Source organism: Schistocerca cancellata, chromosome 1, assembly GCF_023864275.1.
Source record: "Schistocerca cancellata isolate TAMUIC-IGC-003103 chromosome 1, iqSchCanc2.1, whole genome shotgun sequence".
Taxonomy (NCBI): Eukaryota; Metazoa; Arthropoda; class Insecta; order Orthoptera; family Acrididae; genus Schistocerca; species Schistocerca cancellata.
The window spans coordinates 304,834,385-304,857,781 of NC_064626.1; the positions used below are offsets into that span (position 1 = coordinate 304,834,385).

Below are 23,397 nucleotides of genomic sequence, written 5' to 3' on the forward strand. Positions count from 1 at the left end.
GGAATAAAATACAGAACAACTTTCCCGTTGACATTATTTCAAAAGAAGGTTGTTCACATAAATCTCCTACGCTTAAGATAAGACTTGAAACAAAACAAAAAAATAGTAAAAATTTGCAGAACAAACGATTACCGAAAGTTAGACAATAAACTATACAATGAGCGGTGTGGAAATACTCTGGCGGTGGCTTTCAAATGTCACAATACAGTACACTGACCTGCGGAAACAATGTGCAAGGGAACTGTATAGAATAAAATTTAACCCAGGCAAGAAACGAGGATCCAAATCAGTGCCCGAAAAATAATTTTTGTTTGTCCTTGCAAGGCTTCGTAACTGAAAGAAAATAGAATGAAATTTCTTTTTGGAAAGTTTCGGCCTTGCACCAGCACAACTGTGTTTGCTCAAGGTGGAACCTGTCAAAAGCAAATTTTATTTGCAGGCATACGCGGCCACAAGCGGGTGCTTCAATCTCATGATGAGAAAATAAATGATTTTTAACATTTATTTATAAGCCTACACAAAAATCTGTGGCGAGAATGCTCAAGGTGAAACATATTGCTTACATAAACTTGAAAAGACACTGTAGTACTTATGAGAAGCATAAATCATACGTAACATGAGGGTAAATACACAAACACAACACACCACACGGGCCGAATTGCTTGTCAACAAACGCTAACTATCGACATCTCGTTGACGATCGATAGCCGTTCTCTCGATAGTTCCTTATGCCGTAGTTCACATTCATGATATCAGTCGATATATGTTCTACCAAGGACGTTAAAATAAAGGGAGATGTTGTAGAGACTTGCTGTTAGAGCAAACTGGTTGTCAAATACTCTAGTGCGTAGCTGCAGATTTGACAAACTATTCTCAACACGTACGAACAAAGTTTGTCAGTTTAACCTCACCCTGTAGCACACGCTGTTCGTTTTTGTTAGTATTTTGGCTGTAGTGATAGTGGCCAGAAATGATGATAAAGCATTTCTTACATTGCTCTGACACTGTGTTTATGCAGAAAATGAAAATCAGACGCTATTCCAAGGACTAGTTTACAAAGAGAAGTAAATGAAAACCTGCTAATGGAAATGTTACACTACAAACCTAAATGTTACACGTTTATGTGGCTGGACTGTGAAACTTTTAATAACTTATTTAGAGTTACTTCGCCATCACTTTAAAATAGAATACACAATTGTACAAAACTATTTCTTCTCTGCTTGGTTCTCTAATGGCAGTTCGTTAAATACCACGACGTGGGAATGCGAGGACTATTTGGAAAGCAAAGCCCAATCGGACGCGAAATGGAAGCCACACTGAAAAATCCAATGAAGCTTTGCATAGATGTTCTGATCGCACAGTGAGCGCGTAAAGATGCCTAGAATGCCATGTAGCCCACATAACATAACTGTCATGCGTTTTCCTCATGACAATTCTCGTCTGCATACTATAGAGGCAATGAAGATGCTATTGCAGCATTTTCGGTGGGTAGAGTTTGATCACACGATACAGCGCATAATATCTTCCACTTGAGTTTCATCTCTGCTCACATCAACCGCTGGCATAGTGTCTCCAGATTGGGAGTTTTTCATGCAAATTTGGGGGAAAACAATTTGTTTTTAGGTAACTTTTGGAGAAACGAAAATTTCGGCAAAATTTGGGAAGTATTTTTTTTTGCGTAGCCATACTATCATACCACTCTACTACATCTCTTATGTTTTAGTTGAAATAACACATATCTAGTTTTATAAATATGCTCACACTCTCTCTATCTCTCTCCCCAAATCAGTCAATACATCTTTTCTTTTTTCGTCTCTGGTGTTTGGTATTAGCTTCATATTGATGGCTGCAAGATATAAATACAAGTGTAGCACATATCGATGTCATGGGATGTTCAAAAATTGCTAGTCGAAGCTACCAGCCCATACAATGAATTATACAAATTTTTATGTCTCCCTTAAGAAACTAAAGATATATTGATGATTATGATTTACAGCTTTGTCGGTGTGAGATATAGCAAGCAATGATTTCGACCGACATTTGACAAGTGGTTGTCATTTCTCCAAACATAAGTACAATTCAGACTCTTCATTGTAGCACATTCCGTCCATTTCTGGCTCTTTCTTACATTCGCCAAAGAAGAAATTTGTTTTGAACACAGCTGCCGATAGATTCGGTTTTAGATGTACACGGTAGAGATTTTAAGAGTGTTTTGTTTGTTGTTGTGTTCGCTGGTGCTGTGATTTCTGGGATATATTAATTGATATAGAGGCTGTAGATATCTATTATCTAAACTATTTACCATGGGGAGATATCGTTCTGCATGGAAAGATGAACAATAATTTTTTGGTAAGTTTCTGAATTTCTAAGGTTTCTACATACTTCACTTAATGCAAACTAGACCTTCAGTCCTGTAAAAACAGCTATAAATAAACGATTTTCATTTTATTTTTAGAATTAGTGCAACTGTGACGAAATCACCCTGTAGGAAATCACATCATTCTGATACTGCTTATTGAGTGAGATCAGTGAGTACTTCATAGGCTGCTGAAGTGTGGAAGGTTGGTTTCCGGTTACTGGTTCATGTTTTATTTCATACTCAGTTGGCTCCGTGGCTTTTCATGTTGTTTTGTATGCCATTAAAATAAGAAGTAACTATGTATTAATAGCAACTCGAATGCTGGCGTTATGTGCTTATTTTTGTTTTGGTGTAATAATCTGATTCGCTCTCCAAAGGATCTGCGGACGCTAGGAGCAGATGATGCTGTCCAGTGGACCAAACCACACACCACGGGCCGACTGAAACACACATAATTCTTTACACCCTCGTTGGTCAGAAATGAGCAGCACAGTGCGGCCTTTTGTTGAGTCTGTGGTCCAGATTTCCGTGTTATCGTTTGGGGGCACTTTCTGCTTCCCTGGTGTTGCCTTTAGGTTGTCCTAAGATATAAGTGGCATTTTTTCGCGAAATTAAACACACATTACCTCTAATTTTTAGCTGTTTGACCTTAGTACCTCATATAATAAATGTTATTGCGATTTAATTATGGTAACATGTGCTGATTCAATGCCAAACATGAGACATGAAAATTTGTACTGAGTGTAGAAGAATTCTAGAATTTATTGTTTATTGGATAACTGAAATACCAATATGCCCAATGTGCCAATTTCTTACCATAATAAACATTATTTTTTAAATTCTCTTTTCATAGTTGGCTTTCTATGGTCAGTAAAAATATTGCAGTGCTATTTCATGTAATGAAACAAAAATTGCTCTTGTTGTTCCTCAACCATGTCTAAATGAACAAAATTTTGTACAGGGCTTAATTTCAGCGAGCATCTCCCTGGAAATTTATATTGCACTGGATGGAACCAGTCCACAGAGGAGATTTAAAATGGTGCACATATACCAAATCGCAATGTAACTGTAATTTACCACTTTGCCAGCACTGATGAATGTGACAATGGGCGACCAATGTGATGTGATGAAATATCTCCACTGTTGTTCATCGCTAAATGTTTTATTAATTAATACTGGACACAAGTTCACCAAGCAACTACAAGGCAACTGGTTGAACATTGCGACTGGCAGCGGTTGGAAATGTGTTCTCATAGTCATCAAAACTAACAACTTGGGCTGATATGTTGAGCAGAAATAGGGAGCATCATGAGACTGCTATGGGGACAGATGGTAGCACCTGTTGATTATATTAAATCTTTTTTATTTAGATTATAAGAAATTATGTTTTTAAAGACCTGAAATTCAGAACAGTCTTCTGTAAAATAAAAGAAAGGAAACCAAAAACAAAAAGATTTCTCATTGTAAGTTTTTTCAAAAGTTTTAAACACTCAAAAGTTGTGACTTTTATGTGCGAGTGGGGCAGGGAGGGCGGGGGGGAGAAGTTGAGTGGTTGAAGACGTGCGTTTGGGACAAGTGTCATCTAAAATTTCAATATTAAGCACTGGTCTTGCATCACTTTACCGTTCTTTAGCTGTATCGCTCACTGCCCTCAGTACTGAAACCTTATTTTTGGATACTGGAAAAAAGCGTTATTTTGCCACATAGTAAACCATCAGTGGATAGAAAGTGTTATCAGTTCTAACATGGTCGAATAATGACTTGCTTCTGACTTGAATGAATTTGTAGAGGCATTTTTCAAAAATAAAAAAGAGAAAGTCACATAAAATAATATTCTAAATGAAAACTAAAAAGACAACTTCTATATTTAATTATTTAACTTACAGCAGAATGGAACTCAAAAGTTCTTCCTTTGATGGGATGTAATGTTTACCACGTGCAGATAAATTCCCTTTCGTCAAATTTTGGTTCTCTTACACTTTATTTATTGGTTCATATCATTGTCAAACAGTGAAGCGCAGTGGTTAGACACTGGACTCGCATTCGGGAGGACGACGGTTCAATCCCGCGTCCGGCCATCCTGATTTAGGTTTTCCGTGATTTCCCTAAATCACTTCAGGCAAATGCCAGGATGGTTCCTCTGAAAGGGCACGGCCGACTTCCTTCCCCATCCTTCCCTAATTCGATGAGACCGATGACCACGCTGTCTGGTCTCCTTCCCCAAAAACAACCAACCAAACAGTGAAAAAAGAGAAAATTTATCAGTCAGACACCATAAATACTGCCCTTTCTTCTGCAAAGCTGCTTGTGTGATGCTTTTATCAATTTTTACACAAGTCTACCATTGGCTTCGGAAAGCAGAATCCTTGGTAGGTTGTGTTTACTGTTGAAACAGATTGAATTCATTTCTTGACACAGCATGTCACAATGAACAGGCAAATTTTTAAAGGTGTTACTGCCTCATCCTTGCTCATAATTTAGTATTGACCACAAACTAATGACATTTTACAGAATAAATAGCTGTCACCTATTATAGAACTTTGTCTATTGCAGCTGGAGGTCGAATCTAAAATTTTCTGTGTATCTCCATTTAAAAATATCACAGAAATACAATGCAAGCTTTTCTTTATTGGACTGTACATGTATTTTATGTTCATTGTTACTTTTCCAGTTATCTCAGAACTGTTTGAAGAGTGAAATATCAGGATTTGTTGCCACTTGATTGCGTTTTCTTCAAACACACTTTTTAACAACAATTCATACATGTTATGTTGGGAAGCAAAAATAACCAAATCTGTGTTGAATTTTTGTTGAAAAAACACATGGGTACAACTGATTAATCTATATGACTCATATTTGAAGCTCTAGTATCGCAGCAAAGAATTTGCACTTTGTTTTTGAGATGTCAGTCTACAACCATGTTACAAACAGCTTGTGCCTGTTGGTATCCTGAAGAACTTTCCAGCCTTGGCACAGCAATAAGATTCTTTTAGCCAAATATGAAGTAACTGTTTTAAGAAATTCTTCTTTTGATTTTCGATCAAGTAAAGCAGGTAACAGTGTGCCATCCCAGTGAACAGTAACATCATCTAGTACCTCGTTTTGACAATAACCGTTTATGGCTTCCACATGCTTCTTCCGCTATTCTGCACGAATTCTCTGAATCGAGAACTTACTTGTAGGAAATTCATCAGCATTACATCCAAGCATCTAAATGTGGCTTCAATCATAAACATTGAATCTTTCATATAAGTATGAAAGAGTGAGTGTTTATGCACCTATCTACTGCTAATTAATTCTAGAGTAATGAAATTTATCCACATAGTTGTTTTACAGGTTCCGAGATCTATGTTCTCGAACAGAGTTGGAAAATCTGACTGCAAAAGCATATCAATTTCACTAGAATCAGAAGATAAATCTTTTGTAACGGTTCATAAGATGATGTTGAAGGAGTTGGTTTGGAAAACTATTTAGCACGTCATTTTAGTTACTAGTTCTGAGCATGTACTCTCTTCTGTATTGGCCAGATTTTTGTCCACTCGATCTGAGTGAGCAGATCGACTTGTCTTCATTAATTGAAGCGTATTGGCGTGTGCAGTATCAAACAAATTACCTGAATTGTTGACAAATTCTTGACGGCACTGCTCAAACGTGTATTGGTACTTTTGTTACATTTTTTTGTAATTTCCTCCAAGCATCACACAACTAGACCAGCATATGATAGGCATACAGTGAGATTTGCAGTTCTATTGACAGCTAAGTCGCTTCACTGATATCATAAAATAAAACTGCCGAAACTTGTTATTAGAAAGCAATTTTGAGCCGTTTACTTGATGTTTTATGCCCCTACTTAAAACGTACACTTTTTAGAACTACTATGTTCAGAATATTAACTTTCAGATGGCACTTCCAGTCCTGAATCGGCAGAAGTCGGTAAAAGTTGGACGGCATCGGCGGATAATCACTCGATTTAGGCTGCAGCCGACATTATCTAGCTGACAGTAATGTTTGAGGTAGCCAGTGTCGTCTGCTGCGTTACTTTGTTGCAATTCAATGTATTTAGTGCTGTTTTCCTTCCTTGTGATAAGTGTACATACTTGCCGTAGTTAGAATATTTATTAAATGTGTCAATACGTATGACGATTTCAGTTCTGTTTGCAAAACAGTTTAGCTATTTTTTTACTTCCACACATGACTTCTGCTTTTGTGGAACCATGTAGCATAGTTTACGGTGGAACCACTGGAAGGGCAGCATACAGTTAAAACACTGTAATTCCACTGACATGTTCACCTATTGACCACAAACCGTTTACTGAGAACGTTAAATATGTTTACAAACAAGTCAGTGCAATATTGCGCCTTCGCCTTACTTAGCAAGTACTCACATGTATCCAGTACAAGTCGACACAGGTTACCGTGGTCCTACATTTACAAAATTTTATTTGCAATTGGTTTTAACTTTGTATAAAATAATTAATAGGATATGAGTTCAACAAAAACTTTTTGCGGTATCCTACTGGCCATGAAATAAAAGTTGTCTGTTTGTGGGTAATTACTATAAAGTCAATTTCAATATTTATTTAAGGGTGGTTCATATGTTCGAAAAGTGATGGAACCAAAGCGTTTTGCAAATAGTGCAAGTACAAGCACATAAAAAAGGTTTGTCTAACCTTACAAACTGTAAGAATCATTTACAGGCCTATAAATTTTCACAAGTCGATTGCAGAAACACAAAATTAACAACATTTTTATGAATATACTAAGCGAAAGAAAATTTACAGAGCAGAAAGTGGTGGCATTAGTTGTGGAGCGTTGCTTGGTATCAGCAGCAGACCATCTAGAAGATCTGTTGTCCGCTTTGGACAAGTCATCTACTGTTCTCAGTAGAATGAAATTACATCACACTAAATGTATGTCCACCGCTCGTGGTCTCACGGTAGCGTTCTCACTTCCCGAGCACGGGGTCCCGGGTTCGATTCCCGGCGGGGTCAGGGATTTTCACCTGCCTCGAGATGACTGTGTGTTTGTGTTGTCCTCATCATTTCATCATCATCCAGGGAAGTGGCGAAACTGGACTGAGCAAAGGTTGGGAAATTGTACGGGCGCTGATAACCACGCAGTTGAGCGCCCCACAAACCAAACATCATCATCATCATCACACTAAATGTATATGGCGTATTAATAATGTGATTTCACCATGGTTGCTTGTGGATCTCCGTGAAGACATTGACAACAATCCTTATTCGATGATAATAGATGAGAGTACAACTACTGACAACAAGAAGAAGTTGTGCATCTTAGTGTTATTTTAGTCAAAACACGAAAAGATAGCAACAACATTTTACAGTCTGTTGGAAATAGAAGGTGGTGATGCTGGTTCTGTAGCTAATGTGTTTAAAAAGCAAATAGCTATGACCTTGATTTAAATAAATTCATAGGTATAGGTGTGGCAGAGCTAATGTAATGACAGAAGAGCATCGTTCATTTTCTTTGACAGGAATCTCTGCCCCATCATACTACTGTCATATGTGTTGAAAGGTGGCTACACTGAGCCACAGCGCCAAAGATCGCGCCAGAGAGTATTGTTCCGCCGCCTCCACTGGCAGTGATTATTGAGACGTAGCGGCAAGCAGTTCTTACCGAGAAGTTGTGGTGGACACTGCTTGTCGTGAAGTCAGAGTGAGATGTGGTAGTGGAGAGTGTTGTTCCATGTTTTATGCAGTGGTTTGATGGGAGAGATAGCAGATGTTGTTCTAATGGAGATATTGTAATGGTCAGAGTGCATTTCGTCAATATATATGGAGGTATTTTCTTTAATTCTTTTATTCTTTCAGTGACCTGAATAATGTGTCATTACAGGTTCAGTCAACAAAGCATCTGGCGTGTGTTCTTGTATTAGAGTGTAATTTTGGTTTTCTTGCACAATTATAGTATTTATAATTTTCTTTTATCACGTCAGTATAAATGGTATTTAAAATTTCTTGTCTTGTTGAAGAAGAACCGTGCCAGATGTGCGTTGAGTCACACTACCACACACAGAACAGCTACACTTGTGCTTTGTTGGCTTCGTAGATTTTATAGTTGCTGGGGACTTAATTAATTAATTGTATTAACTGAAATTTTCATTTCATTCTTTGTTGTTGTTCTATGCAGTCAGATTGCGTACTAATACTAGTCAGGGCCAGCCGTTTACGAAACAGCGTAATCGGACATACAGCGACAGAAAATTAAAAAGTATTTGCATTGCATTCTTATATCTTTATTTTAATTAAGCCCCCATGCAGTGTGCCACACCCATTGCACCTTGCCACAGAATACTCCTGCAAAGTATTACCTTCACATTTAAAATACATCATTAGAGAAGTTTACAATTGGCTTTTGTGCTGTACCAAGCAGCAAATGAATATTCTCTGCAGCATGAAACATTGGCTAGAAAGGAACTGCTCGGAATTGACAAATTGTCAAGGATGTGCTGGCTGGCTAGCATAGAAGCCATTACTAAAATTTTAGACCAGTTGGATGATTTAGGGCTTATAACCGCTCTCTTAATTGAGAGCAGTATTATCAGGCTTATTCTCATATAGCTGAGAGGTGATCGATAATATCGGAAATAATCAATAACATTGAAAAAGTTGTAATTAAAGTTATTGATATACAATCTCTCATCAGAACAATACCTGCAGAACAGCAGCACCTAAGGGAAATCAAAGAAGGTTCAACGCAGTTACTTTTGTTTCTAAATTCTACTATATAAACTATGTGCGAGTATTGTTAGTTCTCTTGTCTTGTTTTCTGAGCTCTGAATAAGCCGATGTAGCTGTGGCATGTGATATATCTGGCATTTCCGTGTGATATGCTACGGAAGGGATCAGGGCACATCCGTTAAACTGCAAGGAAAGTGACTACAGTTAATTTATACGAGACAGATTTAAGTTGAAACTTATACTGTGGTCTAGGTAGTCTTCCCCATAAGGTCACGAACAAAGGATATCTGAGGAATTGTCTGCATAAGAGAAAGTAGTGCTCAGTATTAAACTCTATTACATGCCGAATAACCGATAATAGGATGTATGGACCTTAAATTGAATGTAAGAACGGAATTGGATGCTTAGTTTTGTGAAAATAAAAGCGTACTAAGTTTGAATGACTGTATCGAAGTATACTAATGGACCATAGTCCTTGCTATAATAGCTTTAATGGCTTTGAGTAACGAAAAATAAAAATCACGGACATTTTAGTTGCCGTAAATGCTGAGAGTAATTGTAGGATCAACTCTTCTTTTCTCTATATACAAAACGGAATCATTCACGATCATTCGATTATTATTAAATGTTGTTAATAAAAAACTAAAGTGATATCCACAATAGCATGTTTTATTAGTCAATAGTGATCATAGGCAAGCTGCACACTGTAGCTCTGGATGATGGAAGGTTCGATTATGAAATATTATGAATCGTAAATTGTGACTTAAAAGGTATTTAACATTTCATTTTCAATCGCACAGAAATAACACAAAATCATAAACAGTTCGGATAAGTAGTAATGTTGGAAACACGATGTTGAAATAATACAAACATCCAAAGACATTATTAACTATCTTGTTTACGGTAATGCAGCAACAAATCAAGGGTGATTGACTGTGCTAAAAGTCAACATTAACTATTATTATGAAAACCCGAAATTTAGTTGCAATTACAGTGAAGATGTTTGTGGCTGCTCCATCTGATGTGTAGATATAACAAAAAGTTGGACTATACAGTAGATAAAAACATCAATATCTTATGTCAGAGAAGTTGACGACAGAAGATCGATGGAGAGCAGCTACAGCTGGAGCCCAACGAGTGACATGAAAAAAGATATGAAAACAGTTATTACATAATAAACAGTGGTGAAATATAATTGTTATGATTTTGTACTGAATAGTGACTGAAAACTTCCAATTACATGTTTCATATTCTTCACTACCACAGTCCACGATGCACGCACGACGACACAAGGTGATTGCGGACAGAAGATCGCATCTGCGAGTGCAGCCGACAACGATGAACCTACCTCCGGTAACTAAAATACGTCAGAAGCTGTACAGAAGGTAGGAAAAAATTGACTTGTGTTATTTGGATCGGGCTGGTATGTGTAAAACCAATTCGATTCTACACAGAGTACGCGAAAGAACTTGCCCACCTTCTAACAGCCGTGTACCGCAAGTCTCTAGAGGAACAGAAGGTTCCAAATGATTGGAAAAGAGCACAGGTAGTCCCAGTTTTCAAGAAGGGTCGTCGAGCAGATGCGCAAAACTATAGACCTATATCTCTGACGTCGATCTGTTGTAGAATTTTAGAACATGTGTTTTGCTCGAGTATCATGTCGTTTTTGGAAACTCATAATCTACTATGTAGGAATCAACATGTATTCCGGAAACAGCGATCGTGTGAAACCCAACTCGCTTTATTTGTTCATGAGACCCAGAAAATATTAGATACAGGCTCCCAGGTAGATGCTATTTTTCTTGACTTCCGGAAGGCGTTCGATACAGTTCCGCACTGTCGCCTGATAAACAAAGTAAGAGCCTACGGAATATCAGACCAGCTGTGTGGCTGGATTGAAGAGTTTTTAGCAAACAGAACACAGCATGTTGTTATCAACGGAGAGACGTCTACAGACATTAAAGTAACCTCTGGCGTGTCACAGGGGAGTGTTATGGGACCATTGCTTTTCACAATATATATAAATGACCTAGTAGATAGTGTCGGAAGTTCCATGCGGCTTTTCGCGGATGATGCTGTAGTATACAGAGAAGTTGCAGCATTAGAAAATTGTAGCGAAATGCAGGAAGATCTGCAGCGGATAGGCACTTGGTGCAGGGAGTGGCAACTGACCCTTAACATAGACAAATGTAATGTATTGCGAATACATAGAAAGAAGGATCCTTTATTGTATGATTATATGATAGCGGAACAAACACTGGTAGCAGTTACTTCTGTAAAATATCTGGGAGTATGCGTGCGGAACGATTTGAAGTGGAATGATCATATAAAATTAATTGTTGGTAAGGCGGGTACCAGGTTGAGATTCATTGGGAGAGTCCTTAGAAAATGTAGTCCATCAACAAAGGAGGTGGCTTACAAAACACTCGTTCGACCTATACTTGAGTATTGCTTATCAGTGTGGGATCCGTACCAGGTCGGGTTGACAGAGGAGGTAGAGAAGATCCAAAGAAGAGCGGCGCGTTTCGTCACAGGGTTGTTTGGTAAGCGTGATAGCGTTACGGAGATGTTTAGCAAACTCAAGTGGCAGACTCTGCAAGAGAGGCGCTCTGCATCGCGGTGTAGCTTGCTGTCCAGGTTTCGAGAGGGTGCGTTTCTGGATGAGGTATCGAATATATTGCTTCACCCTACTTATACCTCCCGAGGAGATCACGAATGTAAAATTAGAGAGATTCGAGCGCGCACGGTGGCTTTCCGGCAGTCGTACTTCCCGCGAACCATACGCAACTGGAACAGGAAAGGGAGATAATGACAGTGGTACGTAAAGTGCCCTCCGCCACACACCGTTGGGTGGCTTGCGGAGTATAAATGTAGATGTAGATGTAGATGTATTACTGCCTGAACACTACCTCATTGTGCTTCCTATTAATTTTAATTGTGTAGTTAAATGAGGCAAACCCCAAATAGAATTATATTTTATTATGTTGGTGTCATTCAGAGAGTGTATATTGGTAACACTGAAACGGGGATACCATTTAAGATCAAATCTTGTTACAAGTCTAAGGACTTTGGGGAGAGAAGATACTAGTGAGGATGAAAACTGTGTGGAAAATTTAGATGTTAATAGGACAGAGGATTTGTTGGAACCTGAATGTCAAATATGAGTAGAGCTAGTTTGGTAAGGAGTAATGACCATACCAAAAATGACGAGTTTGAAACTGTAAGTACTTGTGAGGGAAGTAATCCTAAAAGTTTGGTCAATATGCCATCTGGAGATATCAGTATCAATAAGCTGTTTAAATTTCTAGTGAAATCAAATCAGGAACAATTAGAGCAAAACAAACAATGCGAGATTAGAGGAAAGTAACAAGAGAAACAACGTGAACTTAGAGAAGGGGCCAGAAAAGCAATGTGAATTTAGAGAAAGGGAACAAGAGAAACGACGCGAGCTTGCGGAAAAAACTTTTCAGGTGGAGATGTTAGAACTACACAAACAACGAGATTATCACCAAGAATTTAAGAAAGAGGTAACAGAGATCATTAAATGTTATTTTTTTAAAAAAAGTGATATTCACAATAGCATGTGTATTAGTCAATGGTAATGATAGGCAAGCTGCACACTGTAACTCTGGATGACAGAAGGTCCTATTATGAAATATTACGGTGTGTAAATTGTGACTTAAAAGCTATTTAACATTTCATTCCAGTCAGATAGAAATGATACAAAATCAAACAGTTAGGATCAATAGTAATGTCTGGTATAGGAAGTTGAAATAATAACTAACACCCAAAGACGTTATTAACTATCTTGGCTTTGGTAACACAGCAACAAATGAAGGGTGATCGACTATGCGAAGAGTCAACATTAATTATTGTTTGAAAACCCGAAATTTAGTCGCCATGATAGTTAAGTTGTTCGTGGCTGCACCGTCTGATGTGTAGATATAACGAAAAGTCGGGCATATACAGTAGATAACAACATCAACATCTTAAACAAGAGAAGTCGACAACAGCAGATCGACTGAGGCAGCTATAAGCATCAGTTTATAAACTGCCAAGGAAAAAGAAAGATGCTACACCGCTGGTCAATTAAATCATTTTCTATTGCCATAATCCAAAAAATTATATATTTTTGAAGCACTCACTAAAAGCAATCACCGATTGTATTTGCATGTTTCAGACTCATAATGTTGAAGCTCTTAAGCTGTTATCAGAATTACATACTTTCCTGCAGAACTATCTGTCAATTTTAGTTCCTTCAGAACTATTAAGTAATGTCAAGAGATAAGACTTGACAGGCTTCAACTTCATGGATTATGTGATGAATATTGAATGCATCAGTTTAGGGTTTAGTTACAATGAAATGACACATGGTATTGACCAAAAAGATTCATGGGTTATAAAAGTGTGGTGTGTATCATTTCTTCATCAATTGTGCCAAGAAATCCAGAGTAGAATCCCAAAAAAATCTAAAGCTTTTGGAAACAGTTGCCTGTTTCACACCTGACTCAGCTATTAACCACATCTGGCCTGATATGTGGGATATAATGGCTAATTTTAAAGAACTCCTTGGAGCTGAAAAAAGTTGACAGTACTTTGGATCAATTGCGAGTTCTCCCTTTCCAACAATGGAACAAGGCTAATTCAACAACAGAAACATTTTGAGGTAAAGTGTCGACCTTTGAAGATGCTTCTGGAGAACGGAAATTCTTGACTGTCAGCAAGTTGATGACAGGAGTTTTGAGCTTGTCACTATCCAGTGCTAGTGTGGAGAGGGCATTTTACGTAACGAATGTGGTAAAAGACAAACTGAGGAACAGAATGCATACAAGCACAGCAGATAACATAATTAGAGTGTACTACAAAATGAAGAATGAAGCGTGTAATAAATTTGAGCCAAGCAGTAAAATGATTTCCGAATTTTAAGTCAGATGATGTATATAATAGTTACAATAATTACGATGTCATGTCACTTCTGACATAAAAAATGATCATGTGGTTTTATAGTTGTTTTATTCCTATGCAAATGGTAATGAACTATTTTTGCATAGGCACAGTAATTATAGTAGGCCTACATGTCACATAATTTCATTCATTGTACCACATAACATGATATATTTATAATAGATCAATGTAATGTAATTTTTATGGCAGAGAAAATTCATATTTTGCATTGGAAAGGTTTAACAGATTAAAAATTATAAATTATGCAGCCCTAATTATACTTTTGTCATTCACTAAGCCACAAAATAGCTCTTTCACCTATTTCTAAAGTTTCCATAGTATAACAATAGGACAATGAAGAAACGTGGAAAAGGCAGATGTTCGCTTGAAGACCATGCTTTATATTTTTTGGTCAGGCTATCTGTTTTTATTTACAAATTAAAAATTACGCATCTTCATGCTGCCAGCACTGGTGATAAACGTAACTATTCCTTTTAACTATTATTTAAGATATCTGTGGAAAAACTGCCAAAATGGTATTTTGGGAAGATTTTAGTCTACTACGGAGAAATTTAGAAAACTCAGTCTGGAAACGCTGTGCTGACATGTTGGCACAAACAACGAGGTGTAGACAAGCATAGGGAATTGGCGGAAAGCACAGGCAGCTGCCTTCTATGATGAGGAATTGGAAAGTTGATTTAATGCTACGAGAAATGTCCAAGTTGGAGCGGCGACAACATAGAGAAGTAGCTAGAAGGTGTAGCCAACTGTTGCAACTAAAACATTTTTGCTTTTCACAATGGTTTCCATTTTGCGATCGACTGAACCTAAGTTTCCCAATAGTCCTTATATGTATAGCACACATCTTCCGTGGAAAAATTGGGAACTTAGATTTTTCTTTAATTTCATTTCAGTTCTGCTTGTATGTTATTTGTAGAATATTGATTCCGGCATAATATATGGCTAGCAAATATGTGACACCTCTATCATACTGCTTTGTTTTTATTCTTGATTATAATTATCATACTTGGGGAAACTCACGAAACAGTGAGATATAGTGTAATAAAACTCTTTTTCACTGGACATTTGCAGCAAAACATGTATACAAACAACATCCGCTATTTTGTCAAACTTCCTGTCAATCAAAATTTCTCGCACACACGATCTCTTGATTGACAAACATGTCAAGTAGCACTGAACGTGGTCAAAAGTTTAGCAATGGCAGTAAAGTTTGACAAAATGTTTGTTCGTGTATGGGGTCCGTCTCAGACTGCCCGGCCCAGAACAAGAATAAACAACAGCATTTCACGACATTTGGGTTGAGTCACGTCACGTCGCTCGCTTTTTACTGCCATACAGTATACTCTCCAGCTACTGCAGAGACTCCATATTTTGTTTCACGATATTTCGTTTCTTTCTGTATGACTAGGGTGTTATACAGTATGCCGTTTGAAGGGAATCATGCGTTGAAGATTTATCACAAATGTCATTCTTAGTACGATTTGCTAAATTAAAAGTCATTTTACGACATGTCGTGGTCGCTTGGTCGGAAACCTCTGGTTGTCATGTAGAAAAAAGTAAGTTCACATTCTGCTACATGCACATACTTTTTCTTCATTTTCGCGTTTGTAACAGATTATCTGTCTTTCTTATTCGCATAATGGTAGTTCGTTCTGGAATGGTGGATATTATTCACATATAAAACATGCTTTCTCATGTTCTCGCAGTTTCTTCGACTTCGTGTCTTCAGTCTGATTAAAAACCGAAAAAAAGCCCCTTCAAGAGAAACGACCAACAATGATATTTCTATTCTAAATTATTACAAATATATTTTTTATTCTGAATATGTCTCAATTTCTGAGGGTATAGATTGGAAGTAATCTTTGAGTTAAACTTTTGAGTTAAACAAGCAGCAAACATATTTGGTCGACTCCATGCCAAACTAATGTTGAGGCATATTTTTAAATGTTTAAAAAATTTAATTATGCCATAGCTCTCTGAACCTACAAAAGTTAAATTTTACTGTCCTGAAAAAATTATTAAAATTACAAACTTAGTTGAGGAAACACAGTCAAACAAAATTCGCACTTCTGCAGTTGAGAATGGAAAACAAGAGGTTTGCTTTTTGTGTTGGAAACTGTTTAAATTTGGGTTCCAGAGACTACAATAAAATTATACAATACAATAAAATTAATTTTAAATTAAAAAACAGATTCTGCTTCACACGAGTCCCACCCATAACAATTCCTTGTCCCATCCATGACGGTATTCCATTGTTGTTATTATAAGTATTAATAATATAATATTTTTTTATATTATGTCATGTAGAGAATTTTTTTAGTAGTGTGAATTCAGTATTTTCATAAGAAAATAAGTGCATAATTCACAGATTTCTTGTAAAATGTTGGTGGCTATTCAGCCCTATGTCCATTTGCTGTCCCACCAGTGACAAAGTTTAAACATGTTCAACAGATTAATTTGTTAACTTCTGACATTTAGATTTAAAGGGAAGTTAAAACAACTATTTGTATGACATCCAATCAATCTTTACTTTTTTCTATTTATACTTTTTGTTATATCAGCTTTTGACTGTTGAAAAACGTAGTGCAACTTCCCCACCCATGACAATGAGATCCCCCTATTTCGAGTCCTGGTTCTCAGAAATACCTTTGCTTGTTATTCCGAATATCTCCTGATTTCCGAGGGAGCAGTTACACAGGAACCTAAGAGCTCAGCTCAAATTACTGCAAGTGAAACAAGTAGCGATGACATCGATATTCTTGTTTGGAACAAACATTTAACTGCATTAGTCCATCTAAAATTAAATTCCTCAATATTCTACACAGTTTCAACCTGTATTCTAATATAAACAGTCCTAGAAGGGTAACAAAAATTTCAGAAAGTCTTATAGATAATATATTTTCAAATATAGAAACCCAAGATACAGAAGTTTTGAATATTGACCTATGAATATCTGATCATAACGCACTTATTATTAAAGTGCTCACAGTTCCAATACATACAAAAACAGTACATCATATGTATAAGAGAATTTTCTTTCACAAAAACTGTAACCAATTTGGTATCACACTGACTAACTAATCTTGGGCAGATGTATTGTCACAAACTGATTCAGATGCTGCATACAATGTTTTCTCCTCTCTTTTCATGACAAATTTTGAAATATGCTTTCCAAAAAGATTAGTTAATATCAACTCATCTAGCCATAGACACACAAATTCTTGGATCACATCCGGCATTAAAAACTCTTCCAAGACTTTGAAAAGACTATATTCTGAAATGAAAACCAATACTGACCCTTTTTCAAAAACATGTTAGTAATTACAAAAAGGGTAATTAATCTTGCAAAAGTATTAAGTAACAATAGACTGATAAGGAAATCAGACAATAAATCGAGGCCCACATTGCTAAAAGAGAAATAGGAAAAAGCTCTAAAGACCAGGATATTGTACTTAAATCTAGAGAAAACATTGAAATAAAGACGGAAGTCTAGCCCAATTACATTAACAACTACTTTCTAAGTGTACCTCATAAATTAAGCAAGATCTTTACCAAAGAAAAGAAAACAACAGCTCCAAAAGTAGTCATTAGTATGATAATAAAATCCACTAATAAATATGAAATACCGAAAGTAATTAACAGTATGAAACCCAAAATGTCTGCAGGACTGGACGAAGTGCCAGTGACAATAATAAAAAAAGTCGCCACACAAATCTTGGAACCACTGGTACATATCGATAATTTATCATTCAGTGAAGGTGTGTTCCCCTAAAGGCTGAAAAAACTAAGGTTAAACCATCATTAAAAAAAGGGGATATACATAAGGTAGAAAACTATAGACCTACATCACTCCTTCCATTTTTATCAAAATTGTTTGAAAAACTGATGAAAATTAGGCTCATAAGCTACGTTGACACCTTCAATCTTCTAAATTGTAATCAACATGGTTTTCGTACAGGTTACAGCACAGAAACAGCTATACAGGCCTATACAGAAGAAATTATTAGAAATTTAGACAATAAGAAATGTGAGGTAGGAATCAACCTAGATGTTTCCAAGGCCTTCGATACAGTAGATCATCAAATTCTCCTTGACAAACTGGAGGCAATAGGTATCAAAGGAATTGGGAGAAAATGGTTTGAATCCTATCTCCAAGATAGAACTCAGAATAAGCAAAAAATAAAGTGGGTTTCTGATGCTAATAAAGTGGCAGTAGGTGTTCCTCAGGGTAGTGTTCTTGGCCCCCCTATTATTCCTAATCTATATAAATGACACTGAAAGGCCCAACAGATCATTAAAAATTATGTTATTTGCAGATGATACAAGCATAATTTTAAGTGATGACAGCAAATCCTTATTCACAACAGCTGAAAACGTTCTGAAGAGTGTGGAACAGTGGTTTTATGCTAATAAATTAACACTCAGTTTAAATAAAACAAATTACATACAGTAAAGTAAATGAGAAGGATGATCACCATTTATCATTGAGTGACCATGAAATAAACAAAGCTGGTCTACAAAATTTTTGGGCATGTACATTGATCAGCACTTGAGCTGGAAAGACCATGTCACATACATATCCAAAAAACTCAATTCAGCATGTTTTGCACTGAGAATAATTTCTAGAGTTTGCAGTGCAAAGTGTACAGGATTAGTGTATATGGCTTATTTCGATTCTATTATATCCTATAGAATAACATTCTGGGGTGCAACTAAATGTCCCTTGAGAGAGGTTTTTAAACTACAGAAAAAGGTCATTACAATTATTACACACAGGACCCCACAAAAACACTTCAAGCCCTTGTTCATGCAGCTAAACGTACTTACAGTACCATCTTTGTACATATTAAAAAGGATACTGCATACAAGAACACACTTGAGTAGTTTATGTGTAAATTCAGATCTTCATTACTACAATACAGGTATGTGTAAGAAACTGCATGTAGAAAGAACAAGAAAAACCAAAACTCAAAAACATGTGAGCCACTATGGAATAAAGCTTTATAATGCTCTGCCACTCTGCATCTGAGGAACAGAAGAGGAAGGAAAATTTAAGTCAGAATTAAAAACGTTTGTGATAAATAAATGTTTTAAAGCATAGAGGAATATTTTGAAACCTTAAATCACTAAATGATAGTTGTATTGTCAATATCATGTTCTCATTGTCAGTTCTATGTCTCATTTATACTCTTTTTAACTCTAAAATTATGTTTAATATATGTTTTTTAAATGTACTAAATATATATAAATCGATCACACATGGTAAATGTTAAAGGAGCATGTAAAAGAACAACAGATTAATTCAATGTTTTAATTTTCAACATATTATATAATGTTAATTTTATGTGTTTTAATTCAATGTTATAATTTTCAACATAAAGTTAATTTTGTGTGTTTGATAGAAATTCGTAATATTCTGCTGTGCATATTCTGGACAGTATTATGACAATTCCTATATCATGTAAATAATGAAAAGGATGATATTAAATGAAATTAAACGAAAAAAAATCAAATTGTTCACAATGCCTTTGTAAATTCAACAGTCAGGAAAAAAAAATGTCGCCACACAGCAAGTAATAATTAGCTTTGTTCAAAATAGAGAATGGACATCAGTCAGTCATTTGCACCACAATTTCAATATTTCATGTTTTACATCTCACTAAATAATCAAATAAAGACGAAATATACACTTAACTGTAGCAAGTAACACTACTCTCCATGGCAACTATTCAATATAAATTGTGTTAAAAATTACAAAAAAGGATTCTATGAATCTTTACAATTAATCGGTGATTTAGAAGCACAAGCCAGCAGCACGAGCACTCGCATTTTGAAAATATGAAGCAGCTTTCAATTCCCTCCCCTTTTTCACAAAGTAACTATAATGACAAAATAGAGTGTTCTATGAATCATTTGCTTACAAATCGTTCCCATAATGTTTCACATATAAACATTAACCCTTCGTTATGTCTCCCATAGAGCCCACAGAACGCTAAATATAGAAACATCTCTTAGAGACTGCACACAAGTGCATCCGAAACAAGGCAATCCTATTGGCTCCCACTTGAAACAGGTATGGGTTAATGAAGCTTTGTGGGTTGGGAATTTGCCTAGAAGAGAAAGAAGACCCTCCCTTTGAAATTTAAAGAAAAAGACTTAAAAAACTATTATTTAAGCTCTTTTGAGACTTAAAACAGTTGCAAAAATTTGTTTTAATTTAGACAAAAAAGTTTTAAATTTCTTGAAATGTATAACATTTACAATCTTTCTCTGAGTAACTTATTTTATTTAGTTGCTAACTCAGAGCAAAAAGCCCATAAGTCTTTTGTTAACACAGAGTTGATTAGCAAATTAAAACCAAATAAACAAATAAAATTATACTAGAATAAAATACTTTTAAAACTGAAGATTTTACTTTGCTGACAGTTATATTTTTGTCAGGGTATATATATATATATATATATATATATATATATATATATATATATATATATACACTCCTGGAAATGGAAAAAAGAACACATTGACACCGGTGCGTCAGACCCACCATACTTGCTCCGGACACTGCGAGAGGGCTGTACAAGCAATGATCACACGCACGGCACAGCGGACACACCAGGAACCGCGGTGTTGGCCGTCGAATGGCGCTAGCTGCGCAGCATTTGTGCACCGCCGCCGTCAGTGTCAGCCAGTTTGCCGTGGCATACGGAGCTCCATTGCAGTCTTTAACACTGGTAGCATGCCGCGACAGCGTGGACGTGAACCGTATGTGCAGTTGACGGACTTTGAGCGAGGGCGTATAGTGGGCATGCGGGAGGCCGGGTGGACGTACCGCCGAATTGCTCAACACGTGGGGCGTGAGGTCTCCACAGTACATCGATGTTGTTGCCAGTGGTCGGTGGAAGGTGCACGTGCCCGTCGACCTGGGACCGGACCGCAGCGACGCACGGATGCACGCCAAGACCGTAGGATCCTACGCAGTGCCGTAGGGGACCGCACCGCCACTTCCCAGCAAATTAGGGACACTGTTGCTCCTGGGGTATTGGCGAGGACCATTCGCAACCGTCTCCATGAAGCTGGGCTACGGTCCCGCACACCGTTAGGCCGTCTTCCGCTCACGCCCCAACATCGTGCAGCCCGCCTCCAGTGGTGTCGCGACAGGCGTGAATGGAGGGACGAATGGAGACGTGTCGTCTTCAGCGATGAGAGTCGCTTCTGCCTTGGTGCCAATGATGGTCGTATGCGTGTTTGGCGCCATGCAGGTGAGCGCCACAATCAGGACTGCATACGACCGAGGCACACAGGGCCAACACCCGGCATCATGGTGTGGGGAGTGATCTCCTACACTGGCCGTACACCACTGGTGATCGTCGAGGGGACACTGAATAGTGCACGGTACATCCAAACCGTCATCGAACCCATCGTTCTACCATTCCTAGACCGGCAAGGGAACTTGCTGTTCCAACAGGACAATGCACATCCGCATGTATCCCGTGCCACCCAACGTGCTCTAGAAGGTGTAAGTCAACTACCCTGGCCAGCAAGATCTCCGGATCTGTCCCCCATTGAGCATGTTTGGGACTGGATGAAGCGTCGTCTCACGTGGTCTGCACGTCCAGCACGAATGCTGGTCCAACTGAGGCGCCAGGTGGAAATGGTATGGCAAGCCATTCCACAGGACTACATCCAGCATCTCTATGATCGTCTCCATGGGAGAATAGCAGCCTGCATTGCTGCAAAAGGTGGATATACACTGTACTAGTGCCGACATTGTGCATGCTCTGTTGCCTGTGTCTATGTGCCTGTGGTTCTGTCAGTGTGATCATGTGATGTATCTGACCCCAGGAATGTGTCAAAAAAGTTTCCCCTTCCTGGGACAATGAATTCACGGTGTTCTTATTTCAATTTCCAGGATTATATATATACACTTATATTTTGAATATAATAGTCTTGATAGATACCCAACAATTTTTTTTAATTTTTATTTTTAATATAATATTCACAATGATGTTTAACAAACTTAGTGGGAATAAAAATGTAAAATTCATATTAATGATGTCATCGAAAGAATGTATTTGTGTACAGCGTAGACAATGAGAATGATATTACATCGTTACAGTAGCTCAAAGCTTACTTGCAGGTACATAAAGCAATAGTTTTGAATCTAATATTGTGTTTCTTTGATATACTGAGTCCTTAAAATCTGGCAAAGAAGATGTTTTTACAAAAAAAATTGTATTTATAGTGTGCCTTTTTGCTCTATGAATTCAGTGCATATTTGGCATGCTTGATGCATATTAGCATCTGAATCACACCTTTTTCAGTTTTTATAGAAAATTGTAATCTAAGTGTGTGAAAGCTAACTATGCTGTCATTTTACATTACATTACATTAATACTTATCCCATAGATCATCAATATGGCATTTCATAATGATGTGGAATCTATCAATGTATTATACAGGGTGATTCAAAAAGAATACCACAACTTTAAAAACTTGTATTTAATGAAAGAAACATAATATAACCTTCTGTTATACATCATTACAAAGAGTATTTAAAAAGGTTTTTTTTCACTCAAAAACAAGTTCAGAGATGTTCAATATGGCCCCCTCCAGACACTCGAGCAATATCAACCCGATACTCCAACTCGTTCCACACTCTCTGTAGCATATCAGGTGTAACAGTTTGGATAGCTGCTGTTATTTCTCGTTTCAAATCATCAATGGTGGCTGGGAGAGGCGGCCGAAACACCATATCCTTAACATACCCCCATAAGAAAAAATCGTAGTGGGTAAGATCAGGGCTTCTTGGAGGCCAGTGATGAAGTGCTCTGTCACGGGCTGCCTGGCGGCCGATCCATCGCCTCGGGTAGTTGACATTCAGGTTTCATAACTAACCTTTTTCGTAGGACTCTCTATACAGTTGATTGTGGAATTTGCAGCTCTCTGCTAGCTCTGCGAGTCGATTTTCCTGGGCTGCGAAGAAATGCTTGCTGGATGCGTGCTACATTTTCATCACTCGTTCTCTGCCGTCCAGAACTTTTCCCTTTGCACAAACACCCATTCTCTGTAAACTGTTTATACCAACGTTTAATACACCACCTTTCAGGAGGTTTAACACCATACTTCGTTCGAAATGCACGCTGAACAACTGTCGTCGATTCACTTCTGCCGTACTCAATGACACAAAAAGCTTTCTGTTGAGCGGTCGCCATCTTAGCATCAACTGACGCTGACGCCTAGTCAACAGCGCCTCAAGCGAACAAATGTACAACTAAATGAAACTTTATAGCTCCCTTAATTCGCCGACAGATAGTGCTTAGCTCTGCCTTTTGTCGTTGCAGAGTTTTAAATTCCTAAAGTTGTGGT

The 23,397-nt window shown here is 37.4% G+C and overlaps 1 protein-coding gene across 2 annotated transcripts in view; it reads right to left on the minus strand.

Annotated features, from left to right (window-relative positions):
* Positions 1-712, minus strand: part of LOC126172493 (pseudouridylate synthase 1 homolog) — a 106,306-nt gene extending 105,594 nt beyond the window's left edge. Inside the window, exons 1-2 of one of the 2 annotated variants that reach the window (XM_049920888.1) lie at positions 564-677; positions 218-413 (exon numbers count right to left, since the gene is read on the minus strand). Coding sequence is in view for 1 of the 2 variants with exons in the window: in XM_049920887.1 (XP_049776844.1) it covers positions 564-618 (55 nt within the window). In the remaining variant the exon portion in view is untranslated. Of the gene's footprint in view, positions 1-217; positions 414-563 lie in introns of both variants that reach the window. The other variant, XM_049920887.1, reaches the window with a different exon arrangement.
* Between the last annotated feature and the right edge of the window lie 22,685 nt (positions 713-23,397).